We start from the raw sequence: 20,802 nt of genomic DNA, 5'->3' as shown, positions 1-20,802 counted from the left end.
TTCTATGATGAGGAGTACTGCTGGTACATATGCATTTATGTATATGTGGCTCCTTCTTCCCTGTTCCCCTTGGGATAAAACTGAAATTTAATTCAAGATCATTGATGATGGAGATTTAACCTGCTTTTTGAATCTGATTGCCTTCACTCCTGTTGATGTTATTTATCAAGTAGAAGAATAACAGTACCAACATGAGTAACAGGGTTTCCTGTGCTGAACCTACTTGTAACTTTACTAGGAATCCCTTGAAGTGGGCACTATTTGCATTCACATTTCATGTGTGAGAGGCCTGGATCTTTGAGGGGTTTACCAGCTGTCTGAGCCACACACATGGTTGGATTCTAGGCTCCTGGGCTCCTTGACCATCTTTGCTATGTACTGTACTCACTGCTCTGCCAGGGCCTTCACTCAAGCTTTTTTTCTTTCTTAAAATAAGTGCCGTTCACCTCACTCACCTTCACAGGTTTCCATTCCTGCATCCTTCTAAGTGTAGTTCAAACGCCACCTTCCCAAATTACTCCCTGGCAGGTGAGGTCATCTCACTGCCCTCTGAGGTTGCTCTAGTTAATGTCACACAGCAGCCATAGGGCACCATCAGGAAATCTGTTGACAGCGCAGAACCTCGGGCCGCCTCAGTCAAACTGCATTTTAAGCAAGTTTCCTAGTTGGTTTATGCATATGGTGTCTGTAATTTGTATCCCTGTTTTATATTCTCAGTTGGGTTGTGAATTTTTAAGAGAAAGACAATATTACATCTCTTTTGGGTCTCTGTAAATATATACACCATAAAAAGAAGATGCCACTTAGTTTCCTTAGTGGTACAACACAGCACTTAACACCATTTCTATGTCAAGATGTACTGTTATTCAGAGTAGCTTTCCACACTTGTTGAAGAGTCATTTTTTAGCAATTGTTTTTCTTGTGATGTTTCCACGCATTCAGGCTTTTGATTCTGATGAGACTAGGCGCATTCAGGGTGGTATGGCCAGACTATTCAGGCTTTTGATAGCGTTGATAAGTGAAGAAAAATAATCTAGTCTCCTTAAAACAAAACTTTCATTTCCATAGCCTGGGCCAGTGATGGCAAAACTTTTAGAGACGAGTGCCCGAACTGCAACCCCAGGCCCACTTATTCATCACAAAGTGCCAACGCTGCAATTAAACCTGAACACTGAGGTTTCAGTTTAGAAAAGACAACTCATGCATGGCTCACGTGCCAACAGAGAGGGTTTGCATGCCACAAGTCCACCCTCACAGTCTAGCCCTTTCGGCACCACAGATTTCACCACTAAGGCATAAATACTGTGTAGACGATAGTACTGATTTGGAGAAAAAGCAATACTAGAAAATAGAAACACTGAAATGTGATGACTACAGTCCATCTCACATATGCAATTTTGAGATTCATGTATCTGCAGCCAGGGTGCTCACTGTCTTCCAGGAACCTTGAAATGGAGTTTCGTTTTGACAACTCTTTGATTCCAAGCTTTATTTTAGGATTAATTCTGTGAACAGCAAAGCTTCAGTCACTAGAGAGGCTCCTACATCATTGCTTGCAATTTGTACTCCAAGGACTGTTATTTGAGGCTACTGAATTTTTGCAGTGATCACTGTGTATTTTCCAGTTCTTTATTTGGACACAGCACTTGCATGCGTTTGCGCCTGTACATGTTTTCTGGAGCATGACCACCTGATCTCGGAGACTGGCAGACGCTGGGGCCCGTTTTCAATCAGCTTCTTATTGCTGCACAATCTGGCTTTTCTCTTGCTTTCATGGAATATGTAATTGGAATATATGCATGAAAAGAAAAGAGGTCAGGCGCATATAGGTGGTAGCTTTTTCTTCTGCAGATCCCATTTTAGTAGTCAGTGTGACCTCTCATGGAGCTCCCAATATGAAAATTGCCAAAACATAAATCTACTCTTTGGAGCTGACAGAATTCTTTGCTTCGGGGAAAATTCTGCTTTACCTCTTTTTAGACTTGCTTTTTTTTCCTTGTGCGAGTGTGTGAGTGTGTGTGTGTGTTGTTTCAGTAACAGGCTCCCTTCCCACCTCAGCCATCGGTTTGTTCACTCCCATATGTGATGAATCAGTGCTTCCAGAACAGGGGCTTCTGAGTGACTGCGAGAACAATTACTTACAAATGAACTCGTTCATCCGAGCAGGGAGCGTTCAGACCACACCCCAGGTAAAAGGAAGTCTTTGCTTAATGCTTTCAGTAACTTTTAAAAGCAGTGCGCTGTTTCCAGGGTCTGCTGCAGGAGGGTGTGAGTGAGAGCTGCCGGGTGCAGTTCAGTTTGGCTGTGTGTGGAGATGAAAGGCGATGCACAGTTAGAAAGAAGGGTGCACTGACAAAGGCAAACCTGCTCAATGGGTAAGGAAAAGGCTCAGCACTGCCCCGGGCACTGCGGTGGTCATGCTCACGTTTCCTAATGCCGGTTTTCCATGGGAGGCCAGTGGTCACCTGTGCATGCAGGAGCCACGTCGGAAGGCAGGACGGGAACTTTCGGTGAAATGCAGGCAAGGAAGGTGTACAGCCTATAACTGCGCAGAGGAGCATTTACCCTGCAGGGCCATGGCGAAAACGATTTCTTAAATCACATGGCTGTCTGTGAGGTGTTAGTCTCAGAGATCGTGAGCATTTCAAAGCATATTTAGGAAATATTTTAATCTGTTCAGCTCTTATTTCTGTTATTAAAATAGTTTCTCTGTGATAGAAACTAAGATGGCTAAATGGCATTGACAACTGAAAGTGTTAATTGGCTATTAACAAGAGCAACGCTATTAACAGGCATCTGCTCTGCTTTGTGTGGAAAACGGTTTTTCATCACCATAGCAATTCATTTTCAAACTCCACTGGAACTTGGCCACACATTATATAGTAAAGAGCAAATATTTTATTTTCTTTCCTGAACAGGGGATTGACTCAACAGTCAACTGGCTAACATGTGACTCCATCTGATTGTGGCATTGCATAATTAGTATAATTTCAAATCCTTTCCCATCTAAAACTCCTTACAGGTGAATCTTCCATTTTTGGTACAATAAGAGGATGCTTAGTAAAGGCAGTGGAAAGAACCCCATGCTAATTTTTTACTATTACTTAAGAGGGAATACGATGATTGTTTTTTGTGGTTGTTCTTCTGAGGGTATGTATATGGACAGGAATTTACCCCAGATTTTGTTACTTTCCAGCAGCAACCTGGAAGGTGAACAAGCTTTTAGTCCTACTACTTTCTTTTCTCTATAACGACATGCTGGTTTGACCAAGTAAGAAACTGCTTTCCTACACTGGTGAGGAAATTTTACTCAGGCTACAGATATTTCTATAGAAGAACATGCCAATAATGTAAAAGGCAGTAATTTTACTTCTAGTTTGTTGCCTTCATTCTTAGCATGTAGATATGTCTAGAAATCTCTTTGACAGTATTGTGATAAAAGCATATCCTATTCATCAAAACATGTCTTTATTCAGATTTCATTTCTTATTCAATAAAGTTAGAGCTATCACATGTATCAACTGTGGAGTTCTGTATTTTAGAGGTTCAAGACACACTGAGTTGTACAGTTGAACAAGGCATTTGAGGAAACAGATTTTCACCACTGTGTGTGCTTTGCTTTAGAAGGTAAAGGTACTTGACTCTATACTGATTACATGTGTGTTATGGCCATGGGATGCTTCTACTGAAGCCTTTCATTGTCACTATTGAAATTTCATTTGGAAAAACCTAGAGTCATAATGTGGGAGGGTAACGGCAGGTCTCTCCCTACAGAATCTGGGACAAGGTCACAATATCACCTCTTCTTTCTTGTTTCTTAAAAGATTATCTTTACTTCCTGCCCAAATGAAATCTTAAGACAGATAATTTGAACTTCCCTTGATGATTTTCTTGCCCCCATCATTTTCCATTCCATCAGGATATGGATGAGTTTAACCTTGTGATGAAATCTTCGTAGAAGACAATACAGATAGAAAGGCTTAGCATTATGTATTGCTGTAGTAGATGCTCCAAGTCTAAAAAGAGATATAATGTTCCTTCCCACAAAGGAAGCAGTAAATTTTACTTTCTCATAATAAACTTCCACCTGGGAGTGGTGACATGACTCTAATGAGGAGATAATGACAAATGTCTTTAACAGGCAGAAAAGAATAATGAAAAATGAAAGCTGGGTCAAAAGGGTTTGTGTATTTTATATACCTAAGAATTATGCATCACTTCTACAATGTATATTTACTTACCAAAAACTAGTGTTTTAGTTAACAGAAGGTTATTATGCCTTGCAATAAATGATCCAGAATTATTTCAGCAAGGTTTTCTAGAACTTGGGTGAAAATGACTAGAAGGATATACAGCTCTGTTTCATGCTCACAAAATTATCACTGATTGCTAATCTAGGGTCCCATGTTGCTTATCCCCAGGAGTCTTCTGACCTGATTTTCAGATTTATTCCAGAAGGTTCCAGTATGTTCTCGGCTTCTCTGTGAAGCCCAGTCTTCATATAGCTCAGCATGGCTTTCCTTTTCACAGCCTTATCTACACTCTTCCATCACAGTTCTTTGACCTTTACAAGCTCAGCGCCCTTCCTCTCAGATAGACTTCTCAAGTTCAAAGGTGAGACTTTAGAATCTTCTACAACTACCACACTTCACTCTGTATTGTAACCTCAGGGTGTTGTCTCAAACAGTCACTATAGTACCATATCTATTTTCTGAGCCAAAGACCTCTTGTTTGCCCGGACCACCTGCAAACATCAATTTTACAAATACCATATTTGCTTACTCTGTTGCTGTGCTAAGCTGCTCAGAAACCCTCAAGAGACTTTGAACAACCAAGCAATTTGCCCCTCTACACATTCATGGACTTACATTTGTTTGTGTCCTCTGGAGTATGTCAAGCCTTTAGTCTGGACAGGCCTTCTGCCCTCTGCTGTTCATGATGTTGCAAACGTTTCCATCTGCCTTCGAACTCCTACATCACCCCCCACTACACTTCTTCAGCTGTTAGAGTCTGTGGAGGGCAAATGTGGGTCTCATTTCCCTATTTGTGTGCACTCCCTTGGCGATCACATCTAATCTCATGATTTCAAATACCACCTGTGGGTAACAACCCTCAGAATTTCAGCACAGACTTCTCTCTTAACCCCACTCTCCTGCTCACATGTTCACTTAGATGTACATTGGACATAGCAGATTTGATCTCGATCTTTTTTCTCAAACCAGTGTCAAGCATTGTTTTCTCCATTTCAGTGAATAATGTCCATCTTGTCCCTAGACTCTCTCTAATATTGCTCCTCCAATTCTATTTTTCCTTCTAAAAGTATAGCTGACACTTCCTACCACCACCATTGTGACCATCCAAGTTTTACCCATCATTTTATTTCCCACTGATTATTGCAATATCCTTACAGCAAATCTTCATAGCACTTATGGAAATACTACATGCTTTGTTTATTTGTTTCTGCCTGCTTCTTTCCACTAGAATGTAAACTCCATGAAGGCAGGGATTTTTGTTCACTATTTTATCACCAATCTCTGGAAAAGTGCTTAGCATTTAGTAGGCCTTTAATGAGGCTTGTTGAGCATACCAGTGTAAGTGAAGAAAATGTGTTCCAGTGAAGGTTGGCTTCAGGAGGAGCATAGTGCCAGGGCTGGAGACCACAGAGAGAGGCAGATTCAGGCGGATTAGTAGGTGTGACTTTGGGGACATTTAAGGTTCTCTTCTGATTGCTTCAGTAATATAAGTAAAATGGAAACAAAGTCATCAGTTCAGAGTAAGAATGGGGAAGGTGATTTTAGGGGTTTGAAGAAAGAGGAAAAGTCACGAGAAAGTGTTTTGGGGTCAGTAGAAATGAAAGGGCAATGGATGTATGACATGATTTGGGGGCAGAAAATTAAAGAACTAAAATTATGGAGGGTTTTGCAGCTAATGGTCTAAGCTAGAGATGTGAGAGTAAGGGAGGAAAAACAATATTAGAAAAGTTACCCTTTGAAATATAATATTTGGTACTGTAAAAACACAATATTGGAGACAGTAATAATGATCCAGGAACTAAATCTTCAAGACAGGAAGAGTGCAGTGTGAGGATGGACAGATGACTATAGCTAGGAGACAAATGGATGGCGGAGGCTGATGACAGGAGAGTGAAAGCTGAAGGTCTGGCAGGGAAGAAGTAAGAAGAGCCTGGAAGCAGTAAAGATGAACAAGGGCGACACCTACCCTGTACCCAATCCCAGTGTGCAGGATGTCAGGGACTTGCCTCACCAAGAGCTTCCTGGGCAATAGAGGCTTTTGCAGAGAACATGTTTTTGTTAGAAAAGGGAAAGAAAGATTTTAAGAAAGATATCACATGGAAGATCTTATAGTGGGCTACTAAACTCCAGAGAAGGTAGAATGAAATAGCTTCCAAGGGTTGGAGCAGGGTGTGAGACGGGATCCAGACTAAGAAGGAGGGGAGCTGTTAGGAGTAAGGAGCGGCTTGGAGCCTGGGCTCCTCCTGAGCATGGACTCGAACTGGGTTGAAAGGCGCACTTGTACAGACAAATGGCCTGAGGGACCCAAGGCACAGAAAGGTGGCAGGGCTTACAAGAGTGGAGCAAGGTCCTGCTGAGGCTTGGCATATTTCTTCTGAGAAAAGCACTGAGGTAGCAGAGGGGCAGTGCTACCTTGACTAGAGGGGGTGATTTTTTATGAGAATTGATTAGACCAAGTCACTCCCATTCTGCCCTCACTCTGCTCTTTCCCCATCCTACCACGTTCAGGAGTCACTCTGTTCCTTGTTTTGTTTCCTTAACTCACTTTCATTTCTCCTTTCCTTGAAGATTTACTTCCTCACTCAGGGTTACTCTCTTTAACATTATGTTCTTTACAAAACCAGTATTACACACCAAAGGTAATTTTTCTAACATTATGCTGCCTTCACCTCTGCTCTTCCTTACTCTCACATCTCTAGCCTATACCAATAGCTGCACAATGTTTCAGTTCTTTAATTCTCTGGTCGCCACTTCTGGTCTCTTCGTATCATTCCCTCCAGCATTCCAGCATTCCCTGGCCCAGGAATAAACTCTGTCTGATCTTACTCTAGGATCTCGCTTCTCTTGTCTTTCTCTATGGGTTGTGTCTTGTCTACAGACACATTCAAACGTACTCCATTATAACACTCCTCACAGCTCACTCATCTATGAGCTCATCAACAGATTAACCCACTGATGCAGCTTTTGTTTGCATGATCCACTCATCTGTTGAGCCTCTGCCTCAGAACCCTGCTGTAAATTTGGGGGGATGCTTCATAGTTACATTATGATAGCTTTTGGACTCTTGTGCTTGTCTCTAGGTTTGTGACTTTAAAAGTCAGGTCTATCCAAAATTCTAATCTGATTATGTCATCTCTCAGTCAACACTGTTTTAATGGTTCTCAGACGCAGGGCAAAGCCTGAGCTTGAGACACATCCCACTGCAGCTGCTTGCCCTGTTTGCATCCTTTAGCTTTTCTCAGTCAGGGTATCCTTAGCCCTCTCTTCACTTGGACTTAAACCTTAGATTTTGCCTTTTATGGCTCTTCATCAGTTGGCTAAGCACCCCTCACTGTTCTCTCAGCATTCTGTGCACAGTCCTTTTCTACTGGTGCATGTCTACTGACAGTTTCCTACTCACTGCTGGGTCCCTTGCTCCCAAAGGCCTCCTAGGCAGCAAATATTTAATAGAATTACTTACGAATTAAGAATAAATGAAAGAGAAGATAGTTCCTTAAGAGCAGGCATGGTATTCTCATATATACTATTTTAAATGTATACATTAACTATTTTTGTTTTTGTGGCACTAGGGATTGAACACAGGACCTTGGTACTGAGTTACATTGCCATCCCTTTTTAAATTATTTTTTAAATTTTGAGGCAGGGTCTCTCTAAGTTGCTAAATTGCCCAGGCTGAGCTTAAATTTGAGATCAATCCTCTTGCCTCAGCCTCCCAGACTTCTGGGATTACAGGCGTCTGAAACCGTGCCCCACTCAATCTTCTTAATAATGATAAATGCTGGGATTTTCTTGATTACGGGTCACCAATTGAGCCTACTAACCTAGGGGTAAATAGACAAAAACCACATCTGAAGCAGACCAGGCGCTGTGCTTGAGATGCGCCACCGCAACGGAGAGGTCTCGTAACCTTCGGGGGATCAGCGCCATCTGCTGTTTACTGCCAGCCCTGCAGCAGGGCCTTTCGGGAGTAGGTTGCTTCTCTGATGAATGCTATTATAAAAAAGTCTGATAGACTGTGGCTATCTTTATATCTGCTTTCTTGGCAGCCATACACATTATCATAGGACAGTAGAGAATTTATAAAAATAAATGAGATAAATATTATGTTATATAGAGACTAGTCAGGGTAGCGCTTCCGTGAGACTGAAGGTCTGACTTGTGGTATGTCTCGTAGGTCTCTTCTGGTGATTCTGAAGCCAAACCTCTGATCTTCAGCTTTGTTCCCACTGTTGGAAGACTTCCAGCCCACATTCAGTTGGCCGACACTTCCAAATACCTTGTTAGGATTCCTGAGGAGCCAGGTGATAAGAGTCCAGAAACTGTAAATAGGGTAGGGTTACTTTTATTTTTTCTTTATTTAAAGAAGTATATGAAGTTGTCCATAATAATGGCTTAGAAATTTTAATCAGTTTATTTCCAATGCTTAAAGCGACATGACTGCGAAATCTGATTAAGTAAAAATAAAATTTCATATCTATAAAGTTATATCACAGGAACCTAAATGTTTTCAAATTTCAGGTTGCTGCTAATGAATTACTCTCAACTCTTCTGAATGGCCATCTTGTTGTTTACTACTTACAAGACAATTTCTACTTCCTAGCACATATTTTAGAAAACAAAACAGTTGAATATTTAACCTTGAAAAAAGATAAAGATTGAGATTATTTCACATGTAATACACTAGCAATATTTAAAAAGTAATATCCAATGTTGGGGCAGTTGTAGAAATACTGGCATAGCCAAACATTGCTGACAGTTTTGTAAACTTGTAAAATTTGATCAAAAACTTTTATCCACAATCATAAAACTGTTCATAACCTCTCAGTAATCTAGCTTTTGGAAATATATCTCAAGGAAATAGCACAAAAGAAGAAAAATGTTATGCATGAAAGCATTTAATGAAAAATAAAAAGTCCTTGATTTCTGTAAGAAATTGAAGACTGATCTCAATGGAGACTATGCTGGTATATGACTGTGACAAGGGTATACTTACACTGATTATGAAATGCAGTGGAAAATATCAACCATATGATACTACATAATAGAACAGGCTCAATAACTGCTTTCATTGCATTTACTCTGATTATGCCTGTGTAAAACTAGGCAAATACTGGAAGTAAAATTCAAACAAATATCTGAAAGTGATTGGAGTTAGAACAAAAAAATTTTGTGTAAACTGTTTTCTCTTTATATTTTAACATCATTTTATTTATTCTTATAATAAAATGGGACCAGGAGAACTTGGGCTACTCTAATCTAGGAAGTCCTGATATACTACTGTATCTATGACCCTGGAGTTTGTAATGCTGCTATCTTATTTCAAGGACAAATGAGACCAAATTATTTCAGAGAAACCTTGACTGCTCTATAAGGAGCTCTGGCAAGTTCCTCCCTAACAGTACTCAAACACACGCGGTACATCCATGGCATCTGTTGTTACTGTGGCCTTTGGAAGTGTGAGACTGTAGCTGGATGATCCAATGTTCGTTGCAGACCTCCCAAGCTTCCCGTGACGCTAATACTCATTTGCTCACCGCAATGCTATATATACAATTACAGCTTCAAAAGATGAAAGATTTTCCCACTTTTAAATAGCTGAACAATATTTGGGCCAGAGTGGTGGTGTACCCCTGTAATCCCAACACTTGGGAGGCTGAGGCAGGAGGATCACCATGAGTTCAAGGTCAGCCTTGCCTACATCGTTTATGGTCAGCCTGAAAAACACAGTGAGATCACATCTCAAAAAATCAAAAATAAAAAAAAAAATTAGACTAGGTTAAGCGACCCCTCTGTCCCACTCACATATACACACAGTAACTCTACATATATGCTGTGTTCTTGTACTTGTAACGAACGGGGACTACGCATATGGCTCGTTATGGGGAAGGCAGAAACAAGAATAAAAAAAATCTATATAACAAGATCTGAGGTAGTGATACATACTGTGGGAAAAAAATTGCACAGTGTAAGAATAGACAAATGAACAGAGAAGACTTAAGCAGAGTTGGTTTCATCCTTACTGCGTCAGCAGCAGCAGCTGAACAGGGTGTGTGTGGGGGTGGCTGTATCTGTGGTCTGATTCATTCGACCTTCACAGACACTGGCTAGCATTGTCTCAGACTGATGACTATGGTTATTCAGAGGTTTGGCTTTTTATTTTCAAATAAATTTAGCCTTACAGAAAAGTTTCACAGAAGAGAAAATAGTAATCATGGCACCATTACCAAAACAAGGAAACTGATAATGAGTCTTTTAGACACAACCTCAGTGAACGCGGTTGCTGCATTAGGAGAAGAAATCTGGTAGCCTGATAAAGCTCTATCAGTTCTGGTTTTGTAAATCTGTATTTACAGAAAACGATGAGAAAACTGAGAATTACAAATTCAAAGTAAAATAAGAGAGATGTGCTGTACTAAAAATCTCCACGTTTTTATGTCCTCTTCGTAAGTTTTATCTCTCTTCTTCCACAGTCTACATCCGTTGACGTGACCTTTAACAGTGGGAATGAACAAGAGAGAGTCCAAGGGACACTGAATTGTCTGTCCCAGGTCTGTGAAAATAATTCACAAGGAAGGGGATTTAAAGCAAACGACCTTCAAGGAATGCAGCAAGGTGACCTCTTCAAGGCTGAGTATGTCTTTATTGTGGACTCTGAAGGGGAAGATGAAGTTACCAGCAGAAAAGTGGAACAGGGTGCCCCAGGGGGCACAGGCAACACGGTAGCCCGGCCCAAGTCTCTAGCGATCTCCTCCAGTCTGGTCTCCGATGTGGTGCGTCCCAAAGTACGGGGGCCTGATCGCAAGGCCACGTCACACCCTGAAGCTGCTCAGGAGATGGCCTCCCAGCAAAGGCATGGACAGGTAGGTTTTGTCTTGCTGTCCCAAGAAAGTACAATGAAGTCTTCATGATCTTTTGTCCTGAGATGTCTTCCAAGGGCTTACCATTCAAAGCACACAGAATTTTCAAAGAAAAATGTGTTAAAATCCCTAACTCCCCAAAACACAGATCGTCACAGTATAAACACTGATGATAATAGATTGATCAGAGAAAAGATTATATAATTATACTGCAAATAGCCTGGATAAAATGCAACACAATTAGCCGGAGGGTGAGTACTGCCTCTTCCTTCTGAACGTTTCTTGAGAATTTCGATGTTGGGAGTTTCTTTAGTGAAGAGCAAGAGTGGGTCAGTTGGGTGCACCGAGAAGCACATTTCAGACACAAGCACAGTCCAGAGAGAAAACAGCAAATGGCTACGAGAGGGAGACACGCCGACGTTAGGCAAAAATACCACGGTGGGCCTTGAAGCTACCGGAGTGGGACTGACTTCTGTGATCTTTGGGAATATTCCAGCCCAAAGCTTAGCAGCAGGAACAAAAGGCACAGAGCCCAAGGCACTGTAGGAGATGCCTGGCGTCTTGTGACGGGAGAGAAAGGGGCTGATAGGAAGGGACTGTGACAAAAAGGCAGGAAGACTCTGCCACTGGCTGGCTGTTAGAGCGTGAGCTACATGATATAACAAACACGCGGGCTTAGTGTGACAAGGTGGGGCTTGAATGCAGAGGCGACCTGGAGAGGCAGTAGTGGATGTGTAGTTCTCCTGGTTCTGTTAGGCCTGTTTAACGTCTTCCTGTCCAAACCCTAAAGATCATCCCAGAGACATTGAAGGATGTGTTTATTGGTTAATTGGTCTCATTGCGTTACTAGGATTTATGAAATAGGCATTTTATTTTTGGTATTTGCCCCATGTTTGTATCTAAAGCCTTCACTGACTTCCTGACGCTCTATTTTTAGCATATTCAGAAATATCCAGCATCATATGTTGCCATTGGTAATACAAGACTCTGTATTAACCTCTGAAAAAGATCTACTATCTAAAATACTCGTTTCTTCCTGAAATTAATCTTAGCTTGGCATTAGAATAAGATACCATAACATAATTAAAGCCATTCTCAATAAGCTGTGATAGACTGAAACATTTCCTCCTTGCCTCAGGAAAGAGCATGACATAACCCAGTTAGACATGTAGGGGTTTCTTTTGTCAGTGGAGGGTAGTTTTACAGGATGGCTTTGAGAAGAATGACATTTGGATGTTACCAGATATAAAGAAAAATATTTGTAACAAAGAAATGTTGCAAAGTTGTAATTACTCTTTTAACCAATTGATATATCTCTTCCCTTGAAATGGCCATTTATTTTGGCTTTGTATGGTCAAATATACTGAGGTCTGACTGGAGTCTGAATACGTTTTGGAACACTTTTGCCAAAAAGTACATTTAAGGGGAGTTCATGTCATTTATTACAAAAAAAAAAAAAGCAAAGCTCAACTTCATTCATTAGTAGTGGCTTAAAATGATGACTACAGTAAGAGAGGAATGGGGAAGTGTTTGGGAATTGTCACCGTTCCTGTCTTTATTCTCCGTAATAACCCACTGGGGATGGGTGGTATGTCGTCATGAAATAAAGTAAGATCAGCTGGTCCCTGTGAGTGCACGCTCAGGAGAAACGAGAAGCCCATCAGGGAAGGTAGACTGGGAAGTTTAATGTGGTCAGTGGCTGGAATTTAATGTAAAAAGTCAACAGCAGGTTGCATGATTGAGCTAGGTGATACTAAGAAGAACAAGTTTTAGTCAGAAATGCAGTCAACTAACTCAATTTGTGGTTCATCTGGTAAAAAATGAGTCTGGGCTGAACTGTGTACAAGTTAGCACTGTGTGTCAGTCAGCAGGAGGCTGTCTCCAGCCCCTTCAGCTCCTCTGACCTTTATCCTCTCCATTCCCCAGCTCAGAAGCCTTTCTCTCCGCATCCTCTGCCTCTTTTCTTCAGCTCTCTTGAGCAACCTCCGCGGCGCACAAGTGGCACATTCCCATCCTGAGCCCCCGACTTCTGTGTGGAGTGCCTGGAATTAGATTCATTTTGTTCCCAGCTGCTGACGCTCTGTGCCAGCTCAAGTTGGGCCTCCCGTCAGGGATGTCCCTTTTAAAGAGCAGGCCTGCCCCTCTCCCATCATTTTCACCTTTATTGTTTTGTAGCTTTAGAAACCTCTGCACTGCAATTCCTTTGCACTCTGCATCGTGTTTCTTCCCCAGTTTGAAGACAACCTGAGATTGATGACAGTCTCCTGTGTGTTTCTGTCCCCAGCACTTAGGGCCGCACTTGGCATAAACGTGGGGGCGGTTTTCAGCGAGTGTGTGAGAAGAATCAATATTCACAAGTTCATGTTCTGCTCATCTCTGAAGTCCTTGCTGAGCTGCTCGCTTCTTCATGAAGTTGGCTCCGGCTGCCTCAGTGGGAACAAACACTCCCTCCGTATACTTCTGATAGCCGTGTATTCTCTGATTTTATAATTATCTCACTGCAGCGTGTGCTACTGCTACTTAGACACCTGCCTTATTTCCCCTACAGGTTGTAAAGTCTGGAACAATAAAGCTGATGTTAAATTCATTTTTATTAACTGCTTCACTCCCTGCAAGGATTAGTGTTCTTGAAGACAGTAATATAAATATTGAAATCTCCCAATACCTCCTTGAAGTGGCATGTTTAGATACATTATATTAAAAAGACTAAATCATGTAAAGGTGTGAACTAAGTGTACACATGAAATATAAAATAAGCAGAGAATCAAAATTCGCTTAAATACAGTTCATGAGGGATCTGAATGTCCATGCACAGGTCTAAGAACCATTTCTCCTATCAACACCATACTATTAGAGCACAAGAAGAGGTGACACAGACACTGACCTCAGAGTCATGGTGGCCACAGAAGAAGAAAAACTCAAGAGAACAGGATTGGCTCAACTTATTTTCAATGAATAGGAACAGCTAAGCATAAAGGGAGCAAGACTGTAACCAAGGAGATCAGTGAATGCGGGTATCATTCACAGAGGAAAGAGAAACAGGTCTTAGGAAAGGGGAAGTGCTGAGCATCTGAGGTGGAGTCTGAGACGCCGGTGGCCCTGTGTGATGGATGCCGCCTGGACAGCGACTGGGAGCATCAGCCGGGACCCACGAGGGAGCGGAGTCTGCAGGTTCTGCTGTGTAAGCCAGGTGATGGCAGCTAAGATCATCACTCAGGGAAAGAATGCAGGGGAGTGGCATAGGGTTTAAGTCAGGAAAAAAACACACCAAAAGAGAAAGGACCCAAGAAGAAAGAGAAACCAGTGAAAAAGGTGAAGAGGGAGCCAGAAAACTGGGCAAGGGGACTCTCATGGAGTGAGTGGGATAAATATTCCTTATTCAAGGGGATCAGATGTAGTGATGCGTGCTGAGATCCTAGTCATGTGAGAGGCTGCGGCAGCACGATCACGGGAGCCTGGGCAGTACAGTGGAAAACCCTGTTTCCAAGATAGACAGACAGACAGATAGACAGATAGATAGAAAGAAAAAATCCAAAGGACTTTCTTTTAATTGAGATTTAAAATATTGCAATATAAATTGAAAATTAAAAAATTATATTGCAAAATTTAATTGAAAACAAAAAAAATCTATATTGCAAATATAAAACAAGGTCAAATCAAGTAGGGCCCCTCAAACCCATTACACCTGAAAATTAGGAGGTTATTTTATGACTTTAGTGGAAACAACCTGAGTGGAATGACAGGGACAGAAGTGACGTTGAGAAACAGGAAGGAAAGACGGGGGTGGGTCATGGAATTGGAGGCGCTGAAATAGGTAAAGATGGCACAGAGAACTTACCGTCCACGTTTGTCTGAGTGAGTTACCTGAAATCACGAACCTTAGTTACCTTACGTGTAACGTGACATGATACCAACTTTGAGAAGGTTGACGTCACATGTGTCCAGTGCCCAGAGCAGTGCCTGGCTCCTGGCAGACTCTCCACAAATGACTTTAAGAAGCTGGGTAGGCCAGTGTGTTTTGGGTGTAAAGGAAGGAATCTGTGGACAGGGACAAGTTTTATGTATGTGTTCAATTGTAGCGTGGATCAAAGACCTGGGAAGAAGACAAAGAAGACATGGAAAATAAGATCAGAAGAACAGGGGTCAAATAAAAGAAGTTCTTACATAAAGGGCAGACAATTTGGACATTAGTACAAGTATTATTAAATCTAGTTGTGTGCTCTGTAGCAGTGCTTTGGCCACGATGAACCGCATCTGCGACACTAGCCCCATTGAGATCACAATGCCTACTGGAATGGAAGCTGTTTCACTTTGTGTAAGGTTCTCTAGTGCTTGCACTAGAGAAATCCACTACTGGTGCATGTCTGAGACTGTAACTCCACCATGAAGGGACACATGTCTGTATTTTGATTTCATGGATTTATGGGAAAGGAATTGGAAGAAAATACTTGAAGGACACTGGATATATAAAAACTTTCCTTATGCCGCCAGGCCATTCATACAGCACCACGTATTACAGTAGCCTGCATGTGTCTCTTTCACCCTGCTAAATGAATGAATCCACTCAGACAAAAAATCTTTTTACCCCTTGTCCCCACGATTTAACACGGTGCACACTTTGTGTGCGTATGAAGTGTCTGACATGGGACTGAATAGATGAGCTTCCCTTTCTTACGCTCCTGTGAGAAAGCAGACATCAAACATACAGCGTATAATATGAACTGTCTAATGAGCACTCATTGCTGAGAGAGAACTATAGCAAGGCATGAACTTCTATCAATAGTGATGTTGCTTTGTTTTGCTTACTAAAACTAATCACGCACAACTTTCAGCCTCAGTGACTTAGAAGTTGAAGACCCTGACAGGAGGTAGGGTATTAATCTCCCTTACTGCATCGTGCTAGCTGCTGGAAGCACTATCCAGCAATGCCACAGTAGCTCCTGAAACCTGGTGGGTGAAGCTGCGTTCCATGCCCGTTAGCTGGAAGCGTCTCCAGCTGCATGCAGAGCAGGGCGGCAGGGGCCTGATGGCAAAGGACAGGAGCCGGCTGTTGAACCTGGCGCAGCTAGAGAGGAGTGACAGGGAGATGGACCCTCGGAGCGCACCACTGCCATGGGCAGAGGGAGGCAACTTCAGAGGCCTGCGTTTAACTGATCAGGAAAAACCTCTGAGCAAGTGATTTTATCCATTTGAACAACTTTCTTTGCATGACCTTTCTGCCATCAGTTATCTGTTCTCCTTTTTCGCTTAGGATGAGCATGTGTTTTCTTTTCTGTTATACTTGTCTCTTTTTCTGGTGAATGGGACTGACACCCCAAGGAGAAATTTCCTGACTCACCAGAAGGCCCCAGGCTTTGCTCCAATGCTGACAAAACCCTGGTCACTGGCTAAAGGTTTGTTGTTCTTCTGAGCAGCCTAATATGTACCATTAGCCAAGAGCAGAGGGTGTATCTGTGCGACAAGTCCAGCTGCTCTGATAATTCCCGAAGATGGATGAGGTAGCCCTTGAAGATGAGGCTGATGTGAGGACTTGAGCTCTTCCCGGGCTGGGGAGGTGAAGACTAAATTGCCTGTCCAAGGCGATGTACTCTCCATCATCTGTCCAGCCCTACTGCCAGTGTCTACAGCAGGAGAGGGACAGTCATAGTCCAATCTGAGCAGGGGTCACACTGAGGAACAGAGGTTGTCCGCACATTCCAAGCATGGGGACTGGCAAGAAAGTATCAACATAAAGAAGAGAGTGGAAAGAGAGGAGGAAAAGGAGTCATCAGAAAAGTGGGAACTAACCTGGGAGACAGTAATAAAACAGAGACCACAGACAAACATTGTTTAAAATGAGGGAGAGATGCAAAGAGTCAATTCTAGAAAGAAATCAGAAAAGACCAGCGATTTAAATACCTCTTAGGGGGCTGGGGATTTAGCTCAGTGGCAAAAGTGCCTGCCTGGCAAGCGCAAGGTTGTGAGTTCGGTTCCCGGTACCAGAGAAAAAACAACAACAACAACAAAAAAACTAAATACCTCTTGGTTTTTTTTTTAAAAAGAACTGTAGACATTGACTAGCAGTTTCTGAGAGTGAGGGAAGAAAACAAGTTGATGCAGTGTTTCTTGTTTCTCTTTATACATCATCATCACAAATTTAGGGGCTTGCAAAAATTACCTATTTGCTCCTGGTTTTTGCAAATCAGTGGTCAGGGCATGCTGGAGTCTGGGTCTCAAGGTCTGCGTAGGTTCCATCCTCTCCGGAGGTTGGATCCACTTCTGAGGTCTCTCACGGTGTCAGCAGAATTTATTTCCATGAGCTATAGAGTTCACAGCAGCTTGTTTCTCAGAGTGAGCCGCAGAAAAGAGCTCGTTTGATTGGGTCATGCCCACATAGGGTAGTATCTCTTTTAATTAACTTAACGTTTCCTGATTAAAGAGATTAACTGCATGTGAAAATCTCTTGTTGTCAGCTTCTGTTTGAATCAAGTCACAGTTTCTGCCTACACTCAAGGGGAAGGAATTATGACAGGCTGTGACTTTGGAAGGTCATCTGAGAGTATGCTGGCCTCAGGAATTAAGGAAACCAACACAGCTGATCGGATTGTACATATTTAACTAAGAGAACCGTTTGGGTCTGTAACTGTGGGATATGCCGGATCATAAGACCGCGGTGTATGTGTACACATTTTAAACAATTAGCTTTTGTTGCTTAACAAACCAAGACAAACTTCAGTGTTTCTGAGCAACCATCAAAAATCTGGTCAACAATTTGAGCTGTGTCCAGCTGGGTGCTCCCACAGGGAGGGGCCGGGCTTAGGTGATCTTAGGTGTGGCAGGCTCAGTGTCCTGATGGCTGCTGGGTTGGCTGGTGGCTGGTTCGCCATCTGATGGCTAGTGAGTCATCTCTTGAGATGTGCTCGTATGTCTTCTAGTAGACTAGCTGGTGACATCATAACAATGTTATGCACCCAGCAAGCCTCAGTGAGCAAGTACTGCGGGTCAAGGCAAAGTGCTTTGCTTCTACTTGGGAAGCAGTAAAATAGGGTAGGCATTTTCACTATCTGCCAGAATGACTGAGCTTTCTGCTATGTATCTGTTAGGATGAGAGAGCTAGTAAAAATAGCAGAAGGATGACTCCAGGAGCTGAAAGGGGTAACTGAGGAAATGAAACCCCTAGGAACACAGGGAAAATAAGCCTTTTAAAAAGTGAGAGGTCACTATTCGCCCTTGGAATAATGAAGTGGGGATCGCAGTTAATGTAGGAAACACTGGCTTCCTCACAATCTCAGTTTTTCTGAGTGGACGGGAAGGGTGAGGGTTTTGGAGGATGGTGGCATTTGGAAGAGCTGTTGTGCAGAACAGAAGAGCAAGTTCCAAAGAAAAGAAGAGAAAAAGAAAACAACAAAAAAACTGAGCGATCCAGGCTCAGCTGAGGCCACAGACCTGAATTTGCAATGAAATCAACCTGGGGAGCCAGGTTTCTCAACTGAGACAGGCGTCTCTGCAGAGGGAGAGGAAGTCAACCCATCTGCACCCGTGCTTGAACAGCACATGAGTAACGTGCTGGGGTCAATTTTTTCTTTCAGCTGCTTTAAGCAGATGAAGTCCAGGAACATAATGGCAGTTAAGCTTCCTCAGTAATTTCACTAAAGAGAATGATAAAATTCTGAGTTACTTATAGTAGGTAAAATATCAGTGAATGTACAGAAATGGCTGGAAATTAAAAGCCACTGACTTCAGGAATTGCAGGGAACTATCTTTTTCTCTGAATAAGATCTTCAAAATGATGGACTTAGGCCTGAACATAGAGAGAATTCGGTAATTAGTCGAGGTTAAATCAATGACTCTGTCCTATGTGTTGGAGTCATTCGGAAACATGACTGAAAAGCTGAGGCCACTGGTGGCCACTGGTGTTAACTGACCAAGTTCCTCACCAAACAACTACGCGGGCAAAGCACAACACGCTGAGAGACTTGCGGAGTCATGAAGCAGCTCCCTTCTCTCTGTAGGAGACATTAATTATGGGAACAGTTGCAGGAGGCTTTCCATTTTTGGTTAAAAGAAAGCCCAACCAAAACAACAATGCGACAGTAATAAAGCCCTAGATGTACTGCTAACTCGGAGAATAACTTCTTAAACATCAAGTACTAACGCAACGACAAATGATATATAACTCTGCATGAGATGTTGTCATTCTTGTACTTACACAAACATCACGCTGCCCACTTAGCGATATTTGGATTTAAATATACCAGATGAATCACTTACATAAACACTGGCTAAACAGTTGTCACTAAGTAAAAGTATGTGAGGCAACTGTTAAGTTTTCTTCCTCAATTTGATTGAATTCAGCTTGATTTTCAATTATCCCTGTTCTTCTGATGTTGTGGGTTATGTATTGTATAACGCCAATACATTTTCATTGTATCAAAATCGTTTATGTGGTAAAAAAAACTTTGCCTTGCAAATTTGCACATGAACGTGCATAGAAAAAAAAGAAGTATTTTTGGTTAAATTTGCTCACAACTTAAGAATCCTGAGAGGAGATGTTTGAGTTTGTCAGTTTTAAATACTTTTGTACCTTAAAGCTATATGGTATGAGGATCTTCACATTAGGTTTGATGGAAACTTAACCTGTTCTAAGTCAAAATCAAGAAATAACTTTTAACTCTGTTTATAAATCGAGTTTGCCAAGTTTAATTGCTAAGTTCATGCACTTTTTCATGCTGTTTACTGCAATATGCATGTGTACATACATCTTCATATTCATTAGTATTTTAATGGTCAACAGTCCTCAAATTTTTCATCACAGATGCACAGTTACCTTTACAGACTGACAGAATCAAATCAGTACTTGTGATTTGGAATCATTTGTAATTTCATTACTTGCCTTAAGGTGGATGGTTTTTCTGTGGCACAAGAATACATATAATAGGCTACTTCGAAGGGTTTATAAAATCAGGTTACTTTTTTCACTTTGTCTTTGCTTGGCATGTAACTGGCGGAGGGCCTTGGTTCACACAGACGGTACGTGGCAAGGCCTCGGCTTCTCTTCTTGGGAGCGAGGTCCTCGCCCACTCCCTCAGCAGAGCCGCGATCTCGGACCGATGTTCATCATACGTTAATGGCAAGGAATTAGGGAAAATAACCTGAAACTTGCTCTCTGTTCTGGACTTTGCTTTCACTCTCGACTCACCATCCCACGTTGGTGTTGGACGCTCCATCCTTCCAATTCTGGGCACAATATGTAGGCGTCGGTAGTCCAGGGCTTTAGAATTTTAAACATGTAGAGTATGTCAAGTGTTTGTAGGACTGTCCGCATTATAATTATGATTTAGACTTAAAGCGGAAGCACATCTAATTCACTTCTAAAGTGAAGTTTAACAGGTATACTGATTTAAATCAATTCCAAAGAAAGGTAATTACGTGCGATATTGTCAATGAATTAGTTCCCCGATGCACACATGCACGCCGGGGACTACGTGCGATCCAGGGTACGCTACCTCGCAGTTTATTTGCGTCTCATTTCAAACTCGGAGCGGTGGCGCAGAGCAGACCGAGCCGCGCTCGCGAGGCGGGACGGGAAGCCCGGGCGCAGGGCTGTCCTGTCCGCTTCCCTCCGCCGACCGCGCCCGCAGCCTGTAACCTCTCCTTTCTCTCCGACTAACCAGCGAGCGCCCGGCCCCGCGGGCGCGGACCCGGCCGGCGGC

The 20,802-nt window shown here is 42.3% G+C and overlaps 1 protein-coding gene across 14 annotated transcripts in view; it reads left to right on the top strand.

The window, feature by feature from the left end:
• Mlip (muscular LMNA-interacting protein) overlaps positions 1 to 20,802 on the top strand; it is a 247,723-nt gene that overhangs the window by 111,645 nt on the left and 115,276 nt on the right. For 13 of the 14 annotated variants that reach the window (XM_013510883.1, XM_013510882.1, XM_005377599.1 and 10 more), the window contains exons 2-3: positions 8,428 to 8,583; positions 10,724 to 11,113. In XM_013510883.1, coding sequence (XP_013366337.1) covers positions 8,428 to 8,583; positions 10,724 to 11,113 — 546 coding nt within the window. Of the gene's footprint in view, positions 1 to 2,033; positions 2,190 to 8,427; positions 8,584 to 10,723; positions 11,114 to 20,802 lie in introns of those variants that run through there. The other variant, XM_013510880.1, reaches the window with a different exon arrangement.

This window comes from Chinchilla lanigera, unplaced genomic scaffold, assembly GCF_000276665.1.
Source record: "Chinchilla lanigera isolate Chin_1 unplaced genomic scaffold, ChiLan1.0 scaffold00010, whole genome shotgun sequence".
NCBI lineage: Eukaryota > Metazoa > Chordata > Mammalia > Rodentia > Chinchillidae > Chinchilla > Chinchilla lanigera.
Note: the sequence above shows the minus strand (reverse complement) of the source record. Positions and strands in the feature narration are given on the sequence as shown.